General features: G+C 42.0%; 1 protein-coding gene across 4 annotated transcripts in view; it reads left to right on the plus strand.

Moving 5' to 3' along the window:
* The window catches only part of LOC118315726 (FERM domain-containing protein 5), a 51252-nt gene that overhangs the window by 25164 nt on the left and 9492 nt on the right, over positions 1 to 16596 (plus strand). For 2 of the 4 annotated variants that reach the window (XM_035643230.2, XM_035643228.2), the window contains exons 2-10: positions 8157 to 8261; positions 9257 to 9299; positions 10265 to 10343; positions 12420 to 12517; positions 13274 to 13397; positions 14266 to 14353; positions 14535 to 14623; positions 15685 to 15748; positions 15868 to 15959. In XM_035643230.2, coding sequence (XP_035499123.2) covers positions 8157 to 8261; positions 9257 to 9299; positions 10265 to 10343; positions 12420 to 12517; positions 13274 to 13397; positions 14266 to 14353; positions 14535 to 14623; positions 15685 to 15748; positions 15868 to 15959 — 782 coding nt within the window. Of the gene's footprint in view, positions 1 to 8156; positions 8262 to 9256; positions 9300 to 10264; positions 10344 to 12419; positions 12518 to 13273; positions 13398 to 13641; positions 13738 to 14265; positions 14354 to 14534; positions 14624 to 15684; positions 15749 to 15867; positions 15960 to 16596 lie in introns of those variants that run through there. The other 2 variants (XM_035643229.2, XM_035643232.2) reach the window with 2 other exon arrangements.

Genomic DNA, 16596 nt, shown 5'->3' on the forward strand with positions numbered 1-16596 from the left:
CTTCTGGAATGTCTGCCTCATAATTTCACTCCAAAAGCAGGTTTCATATTGTGTAACAATATACAGTTCTACTGTTATGCTTTTCTAATGCTTTTCTAATGCTGTGTGTTAAAGACACCAGGCTACAGTAGGTGACATGCCTGTCATCACCTCTCTGGTCAACACTGGTTTTAGGCTGTTAGACAAGTTGACTGTTTTGGACAAGTTGGTCTCACATTTGACTAACGTAATGTGACAGAGGAGGAGTGACTCTCACAAACAAAGTTCCCCATTGATGGAGCCCTGAGGCTCATTTCTTCACTGCAGCACAACTGATTTGCAAGTGCAAAACTATTGTTCACAGGTATCCAAAATCAACACAAAGACAAGTGTGCAAACTACTGGGAAAGGTAGTAATTTGCTTATCTAATATTCAAAATGAAATTTTTTTTTTTAAACATGTAGACGTCTTTTTGTTAAATGTACAAGTAAAACGACAAAAAGGGCCAATGCCAACTGATGTTCTCTCCTGTGACTTCACATTCAATCAGCCCACTTGATAAAAATAGAGGCTTCAGCTGGGAAATATCCCTCCTCAGTAATAATAGCAAAAGACCAAGAATTCAGAAGGGAAATTACAATTGTAAAACGATATCTGTGTTTCAGTTTTTTTCGAGAAAGCCTTTTTCTTTCTGCCCTCTGCCTTGTGCAGTCTGCTTTTCTTGTTAAAGATCTGACAGCAGACGTTTATTGAAGGAGACACACAATGCTTTAACTGGCTGTTTTGTTTGTGTCAGCAGATTCCAGAAACTTTTAAGTGTGATGAACAACAGGGAAATTCAAAGTCAAATGTAAAAGCGTCAGTGAAGTGCAAATGGAACTCTGACTCACTGAGGGCGATCAGAGTTCATTAGTGTACAGCCAGAGGGGGGAGGTTGTGAGACGAAACCAGTGAGTGTGCAGCTCACAGAGCGGGGTTTCGTATTATCTGCACACACAGTATCACTTAAACCCATTCCAAGCAGAAGAGGTGCTAGTGGAACAATAAGACCTAATGGGTGTCCACATATATTTTAAAGATGACAGGCTTGAAACAAAGGGCCAGTGGTGAGCTCCAGCTGCCTTTGCCTGGTAGAGAAGTGGGGGGTGCTTTGGCAAAAAGGATGAGAATGGAGCTTACCAGGAAGAAAAAAAAAGAAGAACAAAAAAAGCCCTGGGCTGAGACATAATGTGAAAGTTGTAGCCTGAGCCCAATTAATAGACCATGTAGTGTGACATTTAACAATAAGTACTCCAAATGAGCCTGCTTGGTAATAGCTCCTGTTAAAGCTTACAATGTTCTTAAATGCCATTAATGAAATGGATATATAAAAACACTAAATGCTCAGAGGCACTCCCAAGAAATCCAATCGTGCAGTGCGTATGGCTGCTTCGGTGATAAACAACAGACATTAGTCAGTGTGTGAATTAATCTTCGCCTGCAACTAAAATGTGCATGTATGGTACAAGGATTTCAGGTCATGTTCTCCAATGTACTTACAACAATGTTTCATGCCGTGAGCCTGCACAGTCCTCTTTTCATGTAGAGGTTAACGGTGCATGAGAATAAATGACAGGTCTGAGGGGCTGAAATAGTCTAAATTAGCGACACTGATTTGCTGCCCGACAGCCTTTCACTACAGTGGGGGAGAGCGAACTGGCACATCACCACTAGAGCTGTGCAAATGCCCAAAAAAATGAAGTATTGTTTATATGCAAATCCCAAGCATGACATCAATTGTGCTGCTCAATTTGTTTTGGGGGTATTTGTCACACTCTTTTGTAAGAAAAGCGTTCTGCTGTGCAGACGGGGAACAAGTATAAGCTCACTAAAAAAATATAGATAATAACCAGAGATGTGGATATTAAGAGAAAAACATATATGTAGGACTGGGTGATATTTGACTTTTTCCTGTGTGTTATTCGTCCTATTTAAAACCCAGGACTGCGCGGTGGTCTGCACAGGGTTTATCTTGAAACAGTTGTAATCCACAATGATGAGCTGTATGTGCAGCTGAGAGACAGCTATCAGCTGGCAGTAAAATCCATCAGTGGTGGGTTGATCTTGTGCCAGTGATGTCCTTTGGAGGAGAGGTGCCGTGGACCCGCCCATACACGGGCTGGACCAATCCTGGGTCATTCTCAGCTGTCAGTCATGACGTTTCACTCCACTTTTATAGCATCAAATCACAAATGAACATAAATCCGTGTGATAAGAACAACCTACAATGATAGAAACCACATTTGGAAACTCTGACTATTTGGTTTGGCTCATGTCCAATCTGCTAACAGGGAGGAGGTGGGACTCATGACCTGTACTACAGCCAGCCTCTTTTGGGAGCTGTCAAGTTGACTATCTCTATATGCAGTCTGTGCTGCAGCCTCACGGAGCATGTGGCTGTAGATTCTTAGTCTTTCTTTGGAAAGATTTGCTACTGGTTAGCTTCAAAAAACTTTTTGTTATGCCAATTTAATGTTGTTAAAAAAGAAAGAAGAAAAAAAACATATTCTGTTCCACATGTTAAGGCTGGTTGTGTATTTTTGACCAGGCAATGCAGACACAGGTTGACGGATGAAAGAATGAACAGGTTTATTGTTAATGCGCAAAATACAGAGGCAGGCTGGTGGATGACGGCACAAGAGCGTGGCACGAACTGGATGGTGAGCGTGGCTCACACAAGCACCCACCCACACACCCCTACACATCCACACACCAAATCCACACAGAACACACACGCGCACAGGAAAGGGCTGGATCCCACCAGTGTCACAGCAGAGCCGTGACGCCACATTTCAAATTGAAAGACATACAAACCCACTGTAGATTGTGTTTCTCGAGTTGCAAACAGGTTTAAAGCCACAGAATTCATTTGAGTTTGCAATCGTGACACAAGTAATTCATTAAATCCTGTTGTGATTTGTAACAGTAGACAAAGAGCCGTGGGACATAGAATCTGTCAAATCTGCCAGCCTTTTTAATGCTTTGAATATACAGTCAAAGCAGCTGAGAGGCACACTGCTGCCGCTATTAATGTAACACATCCTCCTGTGGAACAGCTTGTGTTTTGAAGCTCTTATGTCATTTACATGATTTCATCACACAGTTTTACAATTGTCATTTTTAATTTGTCTATTTTCACTCTTTTTTCCCTTCTATAATTACTTGGCAACCTGTATCCCAAAGCATTAACAGACAAAGCCCTCCACCAAACTCACATAAGGGTGTTATGCTTCCAATCCTCTTTCACATATTGGAAGAATGAAAAACCTGATCCCCCAAATTAAGAGGTAGTTCCCATCTGTCTTGAGGGATTGGACTTGAAGATAGGAATTGGCTTTATTTCCTGAATCAATTCTTTCTCTGCTTTTACTTTTGGTGTGTTAAGAGCCCTGCCGACAGTGTCAAGCAGGGTTACAGCTAAACATATCACTCATAAATAGTTTTTGAGAGGTCATGAGGAGATGCCTTGGTATTCAGCTAAGTAGAACATTTCTCCTCTCATAATTTCCCCTTTTAATCATTTAATGCCAAATCCCACTGAGATGGAAAAGCAATTATCCATATCACGTCATCCACAGCTCTCTTTTTGCTTTACTCTCTTGACTCCTCACATTTCTGGGCCAACTCCTCACTCACTCTCATTGTGTTTTGATGACCCACTTTTCTTCTGCCTGGACTTGACTGGATAAACAAGGGATTTTCACTTTACCAGAATTTGCTAGTCGGTACTAATACCATTGGAAATCTTCTTGTTTCTTGATACCAAACATCAATATCACAGCAAAAAAATGGAAAAACAACAAAGGCTGCTGTTGTTTGCCGGTCAACATGTTTGACTCAGAGCGGCCTGTGGATAAAGACACACTGCGGACGTGGAAGAAGACACGTAGAACTCGGTCCGCAGACTGTGTCAAGGCACGCTGCCCCACAGCCACTACTGCACAGAAGGCAGAGCGCTGTTTGCCAGTTTGCTCAAAGTTTATTAATATTGAATGGTATCACATGTCCAGATATCACCAAATTCGACACTGCACTTCCTCTGGGCCTTAACGATAAACATTGCCAATTGTGAAGCCAGTAAGATGAACGGTTATCGAGAATTTCTTGCTTCATATCCAGATACGTAGACTGACATTCTCTATTTAAGTACCTCTTAGGCAAATGCTGTTAATGTGTGCACTTGATGAAGCCATTACCCCTCACGGAGCAAGTTAATGAATTTGAACTAAGTGTGACGCATTTCAGCTCTTAACTTGATGAAACAGACTTGGTTTTACAGTAAAAAAAGAAAGAAAGAAAAAGAAGCCGTAATGAGAGCTTCATATTAACCGTAAGTGGTCGTGGGTTCGGCCTTTTTGTGCTCTCCGTCTCTGCTGAAGTGGCAGGGTCGTGACTTGAACTCTTTGCAGCTCGGTCAGGAGACAGAATCGGTCTGATACATTAACCAGCGCAATCTCTTCTGCCTCCTGGGACAAAAGACAGAAATATGCTCATGAAACCAAATAAATCACCTCAGGGCTCTTGGTACCTTTAGCTTTACACGACCACTCACACACACACACACTAACACACACACACACACACACACACACACACACACACAGTCGCGCACAGTCGTTGACATCGTGTTTCCACTCCTCTCACTATAAAGTGATACAATCTTTTATTAATGGTCTGTGCTCCTGCGTTGACATGGAGACTGTTTTAATGATTAATCTGAGAGGAAAGTGCCCATTGTGCACCGGGGGGCTCTTAAGGAAGTAAGAAACCTGATGTGTTTATTCCTGTTGGAGGCACATTAAAAAGATCTTTTTAAAATCCTGTTTCAATATTCTTTCTTTTCTGATTATGTTAGGAAGCCTGTGGGAGATGCAGACGTACAGAAGCATTTGCTTGTTGGCAACACAACAGGAAGCAGAGTGTGTGACTGAATTCATTCATGGATCATCAACACAACAGCATTTAGACTTAATTAGTCGACGGCCAACTATTTCCAGCATACATAATGATGCCAAATAACTAGTGAATACATTTAAAAAAAAATCTAAACCAAGCCTTGATCTGCTGATGCACATCACATTTGTTTTTGATTTTGGACTCATTTATGTTTTCCCCTCCAGAAAAATATTTTGGTGATGCAGTTTCAGATTTATTATTTGAAAAAAAAAAAAAATGTTTTTCCTTTCCGGGACATTTTGCTGCAGGTGATTTTTCCACTGAACAAATCCATTCACCATTCATGCTATTGTTTTCTCACAGTTTTCTTATTAACCTTTTGTCGTTTGGAGCCATGGCAGGTGACAGAAAGTTTAAAACTGTGCATTATTTATTCAACATAAACACAACACGGCGTGGAGGATCGGCTCACACCTTGTCACCTGCTGGTTGTTTTATAGCGCTTTCCACCACCGGACAAACCAATCAAAGCTTTGGTAAATCTGTTGAGTCTCCTGGTGGACTATATTAAGATGCCAGTCATGGAGAGGAAAGGGTTCCTTAGTATTAACTAGAAATTTCAGAACATCCTTCTCTCTTGCAAATCACCTCAATCTTGTAATTAGAAAGTCTGGTGAGGGAACAATGCAGCTGCTCTCAATGTGGGGCAGAGACAGAGGTAGGGGGCAACGGGGAGCAAGGAGAGGGGGAGAGGGAGGGCGGTTGTTCGGAGTGCTGTTGAATACTAACAAACTTGCTCTTTCCATACAACAAAAGAACAGATGTCCTTTCTAACACAGTGTGTCCTCTCCATACAGAACCATTTGTGTGAGTGTGTGTGTGTGTGTGTGTGTGTGTGTGTGTGTGTGTGTGTGTGTGTGTGTGTGTGTGTGTGTGTGTGTGTGTGTGTGTGTGTGTGTGTGTGTGTGTGTGTGTGTGTGTGTGTGTGTGTGTGTGTGTGTGTGTTTGGCTTTGTTGCTTCCTATGGCTCCCAATCGCAGGGTTTCAGGCCAGGAGTCATGCTTTACACTTATAATACAAATATTTCTTTAGCGTTCATTCTGCTAATTTTGTATTTTGAGTGCAGAAATAAAAGAGATTCTACAGTATTATTCAGTAAACATGGTCAAAAAATTGTCTTTCTCTAGAAATATAGCTGGGGGATTCAAGTTTAATATGATTAAGGAACCCACTTTTCCCTTATTCTGTACTTGACAAGAAATTACTGTAGAAAACCAAATGACACGCTTGCTGAATAATTCTTAAGAAGAACACGGCTTTCAAAAATTCACTCTGGTTGAAATTTGTATATATGTACATGTGTTTGTCCTTATAAAATGCTTGCTGCTAATGTACAGTATGTCCTCCTGCACGCCACAGAGATCTTTGCTCCTCCATTTTTTTTCAAGGCTGAGTTAGCCGACACATCAGATTGGTCAGTAATGTCACAGCAAGAGAAGAATTTCCAAGTGACGGTGGCGAGCAGCCATGAAGCGAGCACCCCTAACCCACCGTCTCGCCACAGAGAGCCCGCTTATCTCCAGTAGCAAAGCTTATATTGGCATTTGGTCACACGAGTCACGGCAGTTAAGCGACAAGCCTTTGTCCCTAATGAAGGGCCCGTTATCTGCAGCCTGAGTAATGACATGGAGGAGAGTGCTGCCGCTGCCACTTACACTGCCGTCACAGGGCAGAACGAGCACAGAGGGTGAGGGAGAGGCGAAGGAGGAGCGACCTCCTCACGAGTCGTGACGAGGGCCGAGACCTCGGCGACAATCGGGCTGCGGCCACGTGATTTAGAATGGGGATGGATTTTGCATTAGAATATGGAAAGTGTTATTTTGACCAACACAAACAGGCGTTTTCTACAAAATGTAATTGAAACAGTCTAAAGTTAGCACAGTTTCCTGATTTATTTTATTGAGGAAATATTTGATCAACGAAGCGGTAGACATGTAATACAATCTGCATTTGTATGAAAGTGTTCATCACCAATGTCTGTTGATGCTCGACAGACACATTTTGATAGGTGTTGAAAAAAAATACTAAGTTAGAGCAATACACACGAGCAGCGACTTCAGGGCGTGAGTGTGCACTGTAGTGCTGATTGACCCATTCAAGCACATCCACCGAGACGTGGGTGTGATCTTGTGATGACTTCTCAACAGTGACAGGATTCATGTTTTGTATTACTCTCTCCCTCTTCCTACCCTCATCACATCTCATAGAAATATTCTCTGATGTAATGGTTTAATGTCACAGACTCCAGGAGGCTTAAATGTCGCACAGACGGCAGAGTTTTACTTGTTTCATTCGATTGAAACTATTTATTTAGGTTTGTAACTTCCCAAAAGACGTTGAGTTTTTTTCAGTTATTTCGTACAATTTGAGAGCTCAGTCCTGATTCTTACTCTTAACATTTTGCACTGTGGCTCCTCTGCAGTCACTTATTGCTTGACTTGGCTCGCTGCAGTAATCATCACTTTGAATGTATGTATGCAAATTTTATCTACATCTCTCATAAGGTGGATATCATTTTAACAGAGGGAGAGAAACTAATTGTGTTGATGAGCAACGCTTGATTTGTTTCTGCCGTCTCGTCCTTTGGCAGGGGTGAACTCTGAGTGATGGTTCAGACAGTATTATGTGTCACTGCTGGATTACTACAAAAAAATCTGTTCCATTCTGATCCAGATTTTGGAGTTTGAGTCTGGAGGCTCACCAATGTTATGCAGTCATACAAGTGTGAACAGGGAAGATGGTCTCAGATATAGATGTGTACTTGACGCAGTGGAGGAGGCCCAGGCTTCTCTCTCTGCCACTATATACACGAGTGTTGTCGCGTGGAAGCTTCCTCGTGAGGTTCACAATTCAGAGTGTGAACAAAACCCCAGTGAGATCTGAGCATATTTAACCCATCCTCTCTTTGAGCTCCACTTTTAGCAGTGGATGGGGTTTATTCCAGACTCTCACGTTGTCCCTGGCTGTGTATTCATAGTGGATGAATCTGAGATATCTGTGGCCGGGTTTAAAAATAAAAATTAAAAAAATATCAAGCACTTTCTGCTGGCAGGAATTATTTATCATGGGGAAACTTAGGACATTGCCTTTTCTTTTGTCAAATCTTTTTTTGGCCTCATGCTCAAATATGATTTGTTGTCTGTGCTTTTAAATTCCTGCCTCCCTTTCTCCTGTGTTGCAGCGTGACGCAAAGGGACAGTATCTGTTTGACCTCATCTGCCACCACCTCAACTTGCTGGAGAAAGACTATTTTGGCATCAGATATGTGGATCCGGACAAGCAGCGGGTACGTGTCTACACTACAGTATGTGGGAGCATGGCAGGGTGTGGGTTGTGTGCATGCTTATGTGCATTTTTATCATTTTCTTAACAAGATATTTTAAGAGTTAAGTCTAAAGTAAGACCCAAGGGAAAAAAAATCATATCCATTCAATTGTTCAGAATATCATTCAGATGACTCCATGTTGTGTTGTTTTGTGTCCATATAAAAACGACATGCTTGGCTCAAGTTTAAATATGTATCGTATTTGATTTAGTCGAAGGACGAGAGTGAGACTTTGGGTCCAGAGTGAAAAGTTGTGTTCCTCCGTTTCTCTTATTCACGCCGCCTTTCAGGGTGACGGTTGTTCCATCAGGCTCCTCTGCCGTGTGGAGCGTTGTAGCACTGCTTGATTCATGAAGTATTCACTTGTTTGCAGATCATGTTGATGTCCTGCAGACAAGAAGCGAGTCCTGCGGATGCTGCATTTCCTATGCTGTCGCTCAGGACTATTTTGGGGGTTGTTGCTTGTGGGTGGGTTGGGTTAGGTTTTGGCGAGAAGGAAAATCCAGAAGAGAGATGGAGGTAGAATATGCTCCCGGAGAGGAGGAGGATTCTGAATCTGGCTGAACACAAGCCCGCTGCTCAGTCAACAGCAGCAGGAGCTCGCTGCTCAGTCAAGAACCCGTTGGTTTGATCAGCCGCCCTGCTCCGACAGCGTCTCGAGAGACACGCGCTGGGCTTTTTGAAAGTGTTCACCTGGAATGTTTGATGAATTTACAAAAGAACATTTTTATATTCCAGGCAGCTTTGAAGTATTGCAGCGCTCGAACAATACTGTTGTAATTCCTTGTGCGGCACAACAAGGCTTCCCCACAAACGTGTCCGTGGTAACAGCCAAACGTTAGTGCAACTCATATTTTAGGTGTTGGTGTTGATTTGAAATTGGGACTACTCAGAGAGCTTTTTCTTTGTCATGACATATATTTATTTGCATTTCTGTTTTTTTTTTTCTTGTGCAGCACTGGTTGGAGGTCACGAAATCGATTGCAAAGCAAATGAAATGTGAGTACTCAAAGTTTATGTTTATTAGTTTTCAATCTTAGAAAATGGGCAATTAAATCCTTCATCCTCAGACAAAGTCTGGCAATAGGCATAATACATATATGGATCCATATCATATGCTGTGGAGTTTTGATTGTTTAAAATTAAAATTTAAAATGTATAACAATCCATTTCATTAATTTATTCAATTTATTGAAGTAAAAAAAATATGTTGAGGAAGTTGTACTTCCATTTTAATTGTTCACTTGAGAGGAAAATGTTGTAGCTACTTTTTACTCAGTTCAATTTATTTTACAGCTATTTTGTAGTTACATGTAACTTTGCATCATAATTTACTGATAAATTCATAGATTATTATGCATTCTTATAGATTAAATTTCACAAATGATCCAATAGTATATAAGAAGTTGTAATTTGCTCCACCAAGAACAACCACAAGATTAAACACTGTTTGTGTCAATGCGCATAATGATAGACTTTTACGCAGGACATTTTCTTGTTTGTGGCAAATGGCAATAGAAATACAGTTTAAAAATACACCTTCTACGTTTTAATAAAAAATCTGAATATTTTGTGTCACCTATGTAACCAGCTTTTTTTCATCTTATGAATGAAATACTTTTCCAAGTGTTAACAGAAGAAAAAAACTCAATTATATGACAGAGATGATGCACATTGATCAGCAGAAAAACTTTCAAAGTAACCTAAAAATAGAAATGTTGTATTAAATAAAAGTAAACATCTATCGACAGCCACAACGCCATAGTGAGACACAAGGAAGTGGTTATTACAAGTAAAATGATAAGACAAGTTGCTGCCCCTATGAGCTTTTTCTTTATTGGAGCCCTCTTGTTTGGTGTTCAGACATTCAAAACATCAATTCAGGAGGAAAGATTTGCCTCAGAACCGTTCTTCTGTCTCCTGCTGAGTGTTTGATGTGTTACTTAAATGTTTGCTTCCTGCAGCTCAGCCTCCGTTCACCATGTGTCTGAGAGTCAAGTTCTATCCTCCTGATCCTGCTGCTCTGAAGGAGGAAATCACTCGGTATGACCTCCTGTTGTGTTGCATTCACTTAACATCTGAGCTGGCTTTTCTCTACAGCTACATCTTGCCTCTGTTTTTAGTTTTAGTATGGGAGAGAACCATTTTTTTCCATGGAGACTATCGTCATTTGACCAACCTGTGAAAAGCAGCTGTGCATGGTCCCTGCGTTTTTCTGTAGTACACATTGTGCGCCGTCGTTTTTAGACGGAGCAAACATGTCTCTTTCGAAAACATTATTTATGGGCCTTCATAATTAAAATGCCCGAGTACTTAACCGTCTAAAACATTATGATGAATATTACACAGAACACAGTTTGCAAGAGGAGATTTGTGAACCTGGCAGGAATGTAAAAGCTTTTTATAGGAGCTTGGTCGCAAAAAGCACACATTGGTTTTTTTTTCCATCTCAGCACCTCTTAACACTCAGGAGCCTAAGATCATGCTGGCGTCATCAAATCACAGAATGTGTCTTGTGTGTTTTCTGGCTCCAATATGTTGATATATTATGATGAAATGACAAAATTATTGTATTGGGGAGAAAAAAGCTACCAAACATTGGCAAGGTAAAAATGTGTAATGTGGTCTACGACGGCAAAATCCCAAGCATACTAAAACAGGCAAAATAGCCCTGGACTCCTAAGGGTTGAATAAGCATCCTGTTGTATGAGTTTCTCCTTAATTAGCAAAGAGGTAAAGGTGACAAACTCAAACTAGGTGTGAAGAATAATGAGTTCACACTGCCTCCATAATGCTGAGAGCAGCTGCTGAATGAGTGCACGCCCAATTTTCTGATGTATGCATCACTGACCAGGAGGAGGAGGAGGGGTCCCCCCCCCCCCCCCCCCCCCCCCCCCCCCTCTCTCTCTGAGGTGTAATGAGATGAAATGTACACCACAAGGTAGAATGAGCAGAGCAGACAGAGGAGACAGGGGGCAAAGGGCGCTGATTGTGAGTGGAAAGGAAGAGCAGGGAGAATGAAAGGCAGGAGTGGGGGAAGCAGGGGGGAGAGTGATACAACATGATGATGAGAGTGCAGAGTGCAGAGTGTTGTGCCGTCCACAGAGAGAGGGTAAATAATCATTTACACAGGAGCCTCTTTGGCAGTGTGTGCGTGTGCTTGTCTCTTGTTTAGACAGTATGTTATTGCAATATAAAAATTGTGTTATATATATTTTTTTAAACACTGTTCGTATTATGTGTTATTGTTATTAATATTATGTGTTATTAGGTACATTCTGTGAAAAGCACAGGTGTTACTATACACATGACCAATGTCATTTATTCAAGTGTCCCAGTAAGTCATGACAACACACCGCAGATAAATGGATCACCCGTCACTCTCTAGGCGAGAATGGGTGCGCTCTTGTAAGAACCCTAGCAGCTGTACAGATTATTTGTAATACAGTCAAAACATCAATTACTACCCACTTATTCATTACACCCTCAAAACGGTTTCTTGAAGCCACTGCAGAATGAACAACACAGGGAATGCATGCGGCTTTTTAATGCGTGTCTCTCTTTTGTGTAAAATGGCCTAGATAGAGGGAGATGAATGTCATATTTCTTGTTTAGTAAAGGTCAGTAAAATGATCAATAATCCCAATGTTCTCAACCCCTTATAATAATGACAATGACAATAATGATGATGATAATGAAAGTCATTTTCACCACTGTCCCGCTGTTTGCTTTGGATGCTGCCTCGGAGTAAATTTCATGTTTCAGCAGCTGATTGGTTGAAACTAGGCTGAGGGTTTTAAAAGAAGCACAGCGTCAGTAGCAGCTTCTCCCTCAGGGGGCATCTTCCTACTCCTCTTTCCCCAAAACAAAACCTTCATTTCGGCAAACTCAAAAATACATATTCAAACCCCTCCATGGGGGAACGTGAACCCAACAGCCTTTGAGGTTTATCAGGTTTGTTGTTTTGCTGTTCCTCTCCTCCATCTTTTTCTTATTGTTTCACTCCCTCTGTGGCTCCACTGAGAAATGACCGGTCATGGGTATTTATGAATATCATCAGTATTCTCATCAGCAGGCCTGTCAGACTGTGTGATGGGATTTCTGTCCCCTGTTTTCTAGATATTTTGTCTTCCTGCAAATCAAGAGAGACCTCTACCACGGTCGTCTCCTGTGTAAAACCTCGGATGCGGCCATGCTGGCTGCCCACATCCTTCAAGGTAATGGAAGGTGACAGATGGAAATGACGTGCACCGCTCTTCGCTTTGACGACCTCTGTTTTACCATGCGTGGTTGTTCACCATGCTGATAAATTCCGCCAGGCGAGCAAATAGATTTTTATCTGGAAAGAGGCTGAATTCGGTGATAAAAGGCGAATGTATAATACTCATCAAAGGGTATGCCTGCAGTGGTTTTAATTATTTATGCTATAAGACACGTAATAGGCGTTGCACAACGCATTGGATTTGATGGTCCATACTGATATGGACTCTAAAACTGGTACAAAGTGAAAGGTCATTCTGAACTTTGCATGAAGGCTTGTAACACTCTTAATTAGCAAGAAGTCCTGCTCAGTTAGAACATCTATGAAGTGGTTATCTGGCATCTTATCATCGTCCTCCCACCACACACACACACACACACACACAAATATAGATCCAAACAAGCGCAACACACGTGAAGGACGGTAGCACAGCTAACATCACAGAGAGCATAGTGTTTGAGAGGAGGCAGGTCCACTGGAGGAGGGGCTGATGAATTAAAGATGAGCTGCGTGGTCAGCTCCTCCTTGCAGGGAGAAATCTGCATCGGGTCATCCGAGGGAGTGCAGTGTGGCATGAAGGAACACAAATAATCCTTGGCACGTTCAGGCCATCTCCACCGGCAAAAAAAAAATTCCTCATGACATTAGTTTTAACTTTTATTTGCTTTGCGCGTCTGTGAATAGGTTTGACCTTCTCTGTTCCTTCCTCCAGCTGAGATTGGTGACTACGACCCTGGGAAGCATCCTGAAGGTTATAGTTCCAAGTTCCAGTTTTTCCCTAAACATTCTGAGAGGCTGGAGCGCCGGATCGCCGATATACACAAGACAGAGCTGATGTAAGGCTCGCCATCAATCTCCCTCTGTTTCACATACCTGCACCCATAGATGCTCCCAGAGCTCCTTTGACATTTACGTAATTGACTGCAGTAATGAGGTACCGCTGGTCTGTATTGGGTTAACCAGACAGATTATTGTTGGTTATTTGAATGGATGGCGTCTCCCCTACTCTCTTCTCCGCCATCCACTCAGATAGCGCAGTCAGATTGTCATAGCCTGCCCTTTATTTGCACAGTTATTAGCGTTGGGTCCTAAACCTGGCTTTGACTGGACGAGCAGCACAGCACGACGTTGACAGTGATCAGATAGACACAAACAATCTACTCTCAGTGACAGTAGGTGAGCTAAGGAAGTGTTTCACTCAATGCTGATCCACCTAACTCCCTCCAATGATTCTAATTTGCTCTAAGATAAAGTATTTCAACTCTTGGTGAAATCTCTCCTTCGATTTCTCCCGACAGCGGCTCATTCGATCAAACTTTGACAGGTTTATTACCGAGGACCGGAGGAAGTGCACGGTCAACTGTGAAGTGTTTTGGATGAGCAGTTGTCAAGAAAATCGAAGGACAGGCAGACATAAAAAAAAAGTAAACCATTGAGTCTAGTTTTGATGCTGTGGAAGAAGAATAGCAAACAGCGTGAGACTCTGCTGCCCACTAGTGGTTTATTACCTCCTCACCACCGAGTTAACACAGCTGCAGTACGAATACTGTACATTGTTAAATATGTGCTTTTAAATATCATCCCATATCTTCTTTGCTTCTGCTCATCTAATGCTAATGTAAAAAATAATGTAAGACATTCTTGGAAATGTCTAACTCATAAATGACCTTTTGAATGTCCTGTTGCGTTGTTGCTCTCCCTCAGTGGACAGACACCTGAAACATCAGAGCGGAACTTCCTGCAGAAAGCCCAGATGCTGGAGACATATGGTGTTGATCCGCATCCGTGCAAGGTTTGTCCCAAGCACTGCTGTGCTATATTTAGACTTTTCAAACACATTTCTGTTACACTTAAAAATGTCCTCAATGCACGTACCATACAGTACATGCTGAAACATGCCAGATTCATGGTTTTATTTTGTGTTTGAATTTGTGCGTCCAAGTTACGATTTGAAATTGTTTTGTGTTTTTAAGGACGTGTCGGGGAACCCGGCTTTCCTCTCCTTCACACCGTTTGGCTTCGTGGTGCTCCAGGGAAACAAGAGGGTTCATTTTCTCAAATGGTGAGCAAGATTATGCAACTTTATCTTACGTCCAGTCTTTGTCACGCTGGATGTACGTAGAAAAACACTGTAACGCTGATCTCGGTTATACCTGGTTTGACGTGTGCTCTACAACACCTCACCTCTGGCTGACAGATAGACTCTGGACTCTGTTTAAGCTAAACATTAAACACAAATCCCGGCACATTTGCACCTTCATGTCACCATGTTCCTCTGCACACTACTGGTAACTGATTGTACCAATGCACTATTTCCACCGTTAATATTTCATGTACATTTTTTAAATGTATTATTCTTATTCTCTATATTTTTTGCAATTCGTATATTTTACATTTATTTGTGTATATATTATATATATTTTTTAATGTGTGCTGTGTGAAACGTGCTGCTGTTACACCGGAATTTCCCAGCTTGGGATAAATAAAGCATCTATCTATCTATCTGTCTATCTATGTGAAGGGGGTTGAAGCAGCATGTGCTCTACAGCTGGTCGCACACTCGGTTAACAAAAGCTCCACCATCTGCCTCTACCTGTAACAAGAGCCGGGGACTAATATGTGCACAGATGGCTAATTACCAGCAGCTACATTCACAGAGATACCTAGTACAAGACCAAGACAATAGTTTGAGATCAGTATTCTGTGCTTTCTGTAAACACTTACTGATTTAAATTCGGCAAAAGATGCTTCATTGAGGGACTGAAAATGCATCCGTAATGTTTTTCTGTCTGTTCGCTTTTAACTGAGAAGGTTACAGTTACATAATGAGGACAGACGTACTATGTTTCCAGTATTTATAAGGAGTTTGTTTGTTTTCCTTTAGTAGCGCTCAGGTCCCCCCCCCCCCTTCCCATTCTCCATACCCTGTCCCCAGGGAATATTATCAGTTATTTGTTTTGTCAGCCAAATATAGAGTTCCGTGGCTGTTTACGTGATCTCAAAGTGGTTGTCGTGAATATTTAATGCAGCTGTGGCTTTCTGTTTCCGCTTGCCGTGCGTCCGTGTGTGTGTTTGTGTGTGTGTGTGTGTGTGTGTGTGTGTGACTGCTGCTGTCTCGCACAGGAACGAAGTGACCAAACTGAAGTTTGAAGGCAAGACGTTCCACATACATGCAAATCAGAGAGAGGTGAGAGCATGAATTGTTGGATTTGCAGAGGAGTGCTCCAGAGTTCTAATGATGTTATGGTGCATGTGATTTTCAGTTTATTTTATTATCCTGCACGTTCTCTTATTTTCAACGTGCAGGACCTAAAGATCATCTTGACATACTTCGCACCCACGCCGGAGGCATGCAAGCACCTTTGGAAGTGTGGCGTAGAGAACCAGGCTTTCTATAAGTGAGTCTACAAATCTTCTTTATTTCTTTTCACTCTGTCTCCATTGTCCTTACTGTCCTGATTTAGTTGCTTGAAGCGCGGGCGGGCAGGTTACCGTCACAGCACCTTGGTGTCCTTAAAACCCCTCCCCCCCCTGGGTTGTTTGTCAACGGGAATATGAGGTGTGAGTTAGCCGCTGACCTTTAGTGAATGACCGTGCGCTGGCACGAGACTCCAGGCACTTCACCGCTCATTGTGAGATATGGCTCCGCTGTCCCAGCTCAGGAAAGGTGATAAAAAAAACAAGAACAAGCAGTGTGAGTTCAGAGGCTGCGTTGTGGTAATGATGGCTCAGGTGATGAAGGGTGTGTGTGAAAACGAGGGGCATATGAATTAATGGTGTTGATATGATGTGACCTTTTGATGACTCTCTGAAATGGCAGACTGATAATTTTTTTTTTCCCACGTATAGTGATCGTACTGTAATGAGGAGTCTGGGGGATTACAGGAAGATAAAAGTGTTGTGTCTTTCAGAGAAGCACACATCCCTTGAAAATGAAGCATTAATCATTAATGTCTCACTTACTATGGCAATATAAACATATTGAATACTGTATGGAGCTGTGTCAACGATGCAGCGCCCTATAGTACAAAGAGA

This window comes from Scophthalmus maximus, chromosome 7 (genome assembly GCF_022379125.1).
Source record: "Scophthalmus maximus strain ysfricsl-2021 chromosome 7, ASM2237912v1, whole genome shotgun sequence".
Classification (NCBI taxonomy): Eukaryota; Metazoa; Chordata; class Actinopteri; order Pleuronectiformes; family Scophthalmidae; genus Scophthalmus; species Scophthalmus maximus.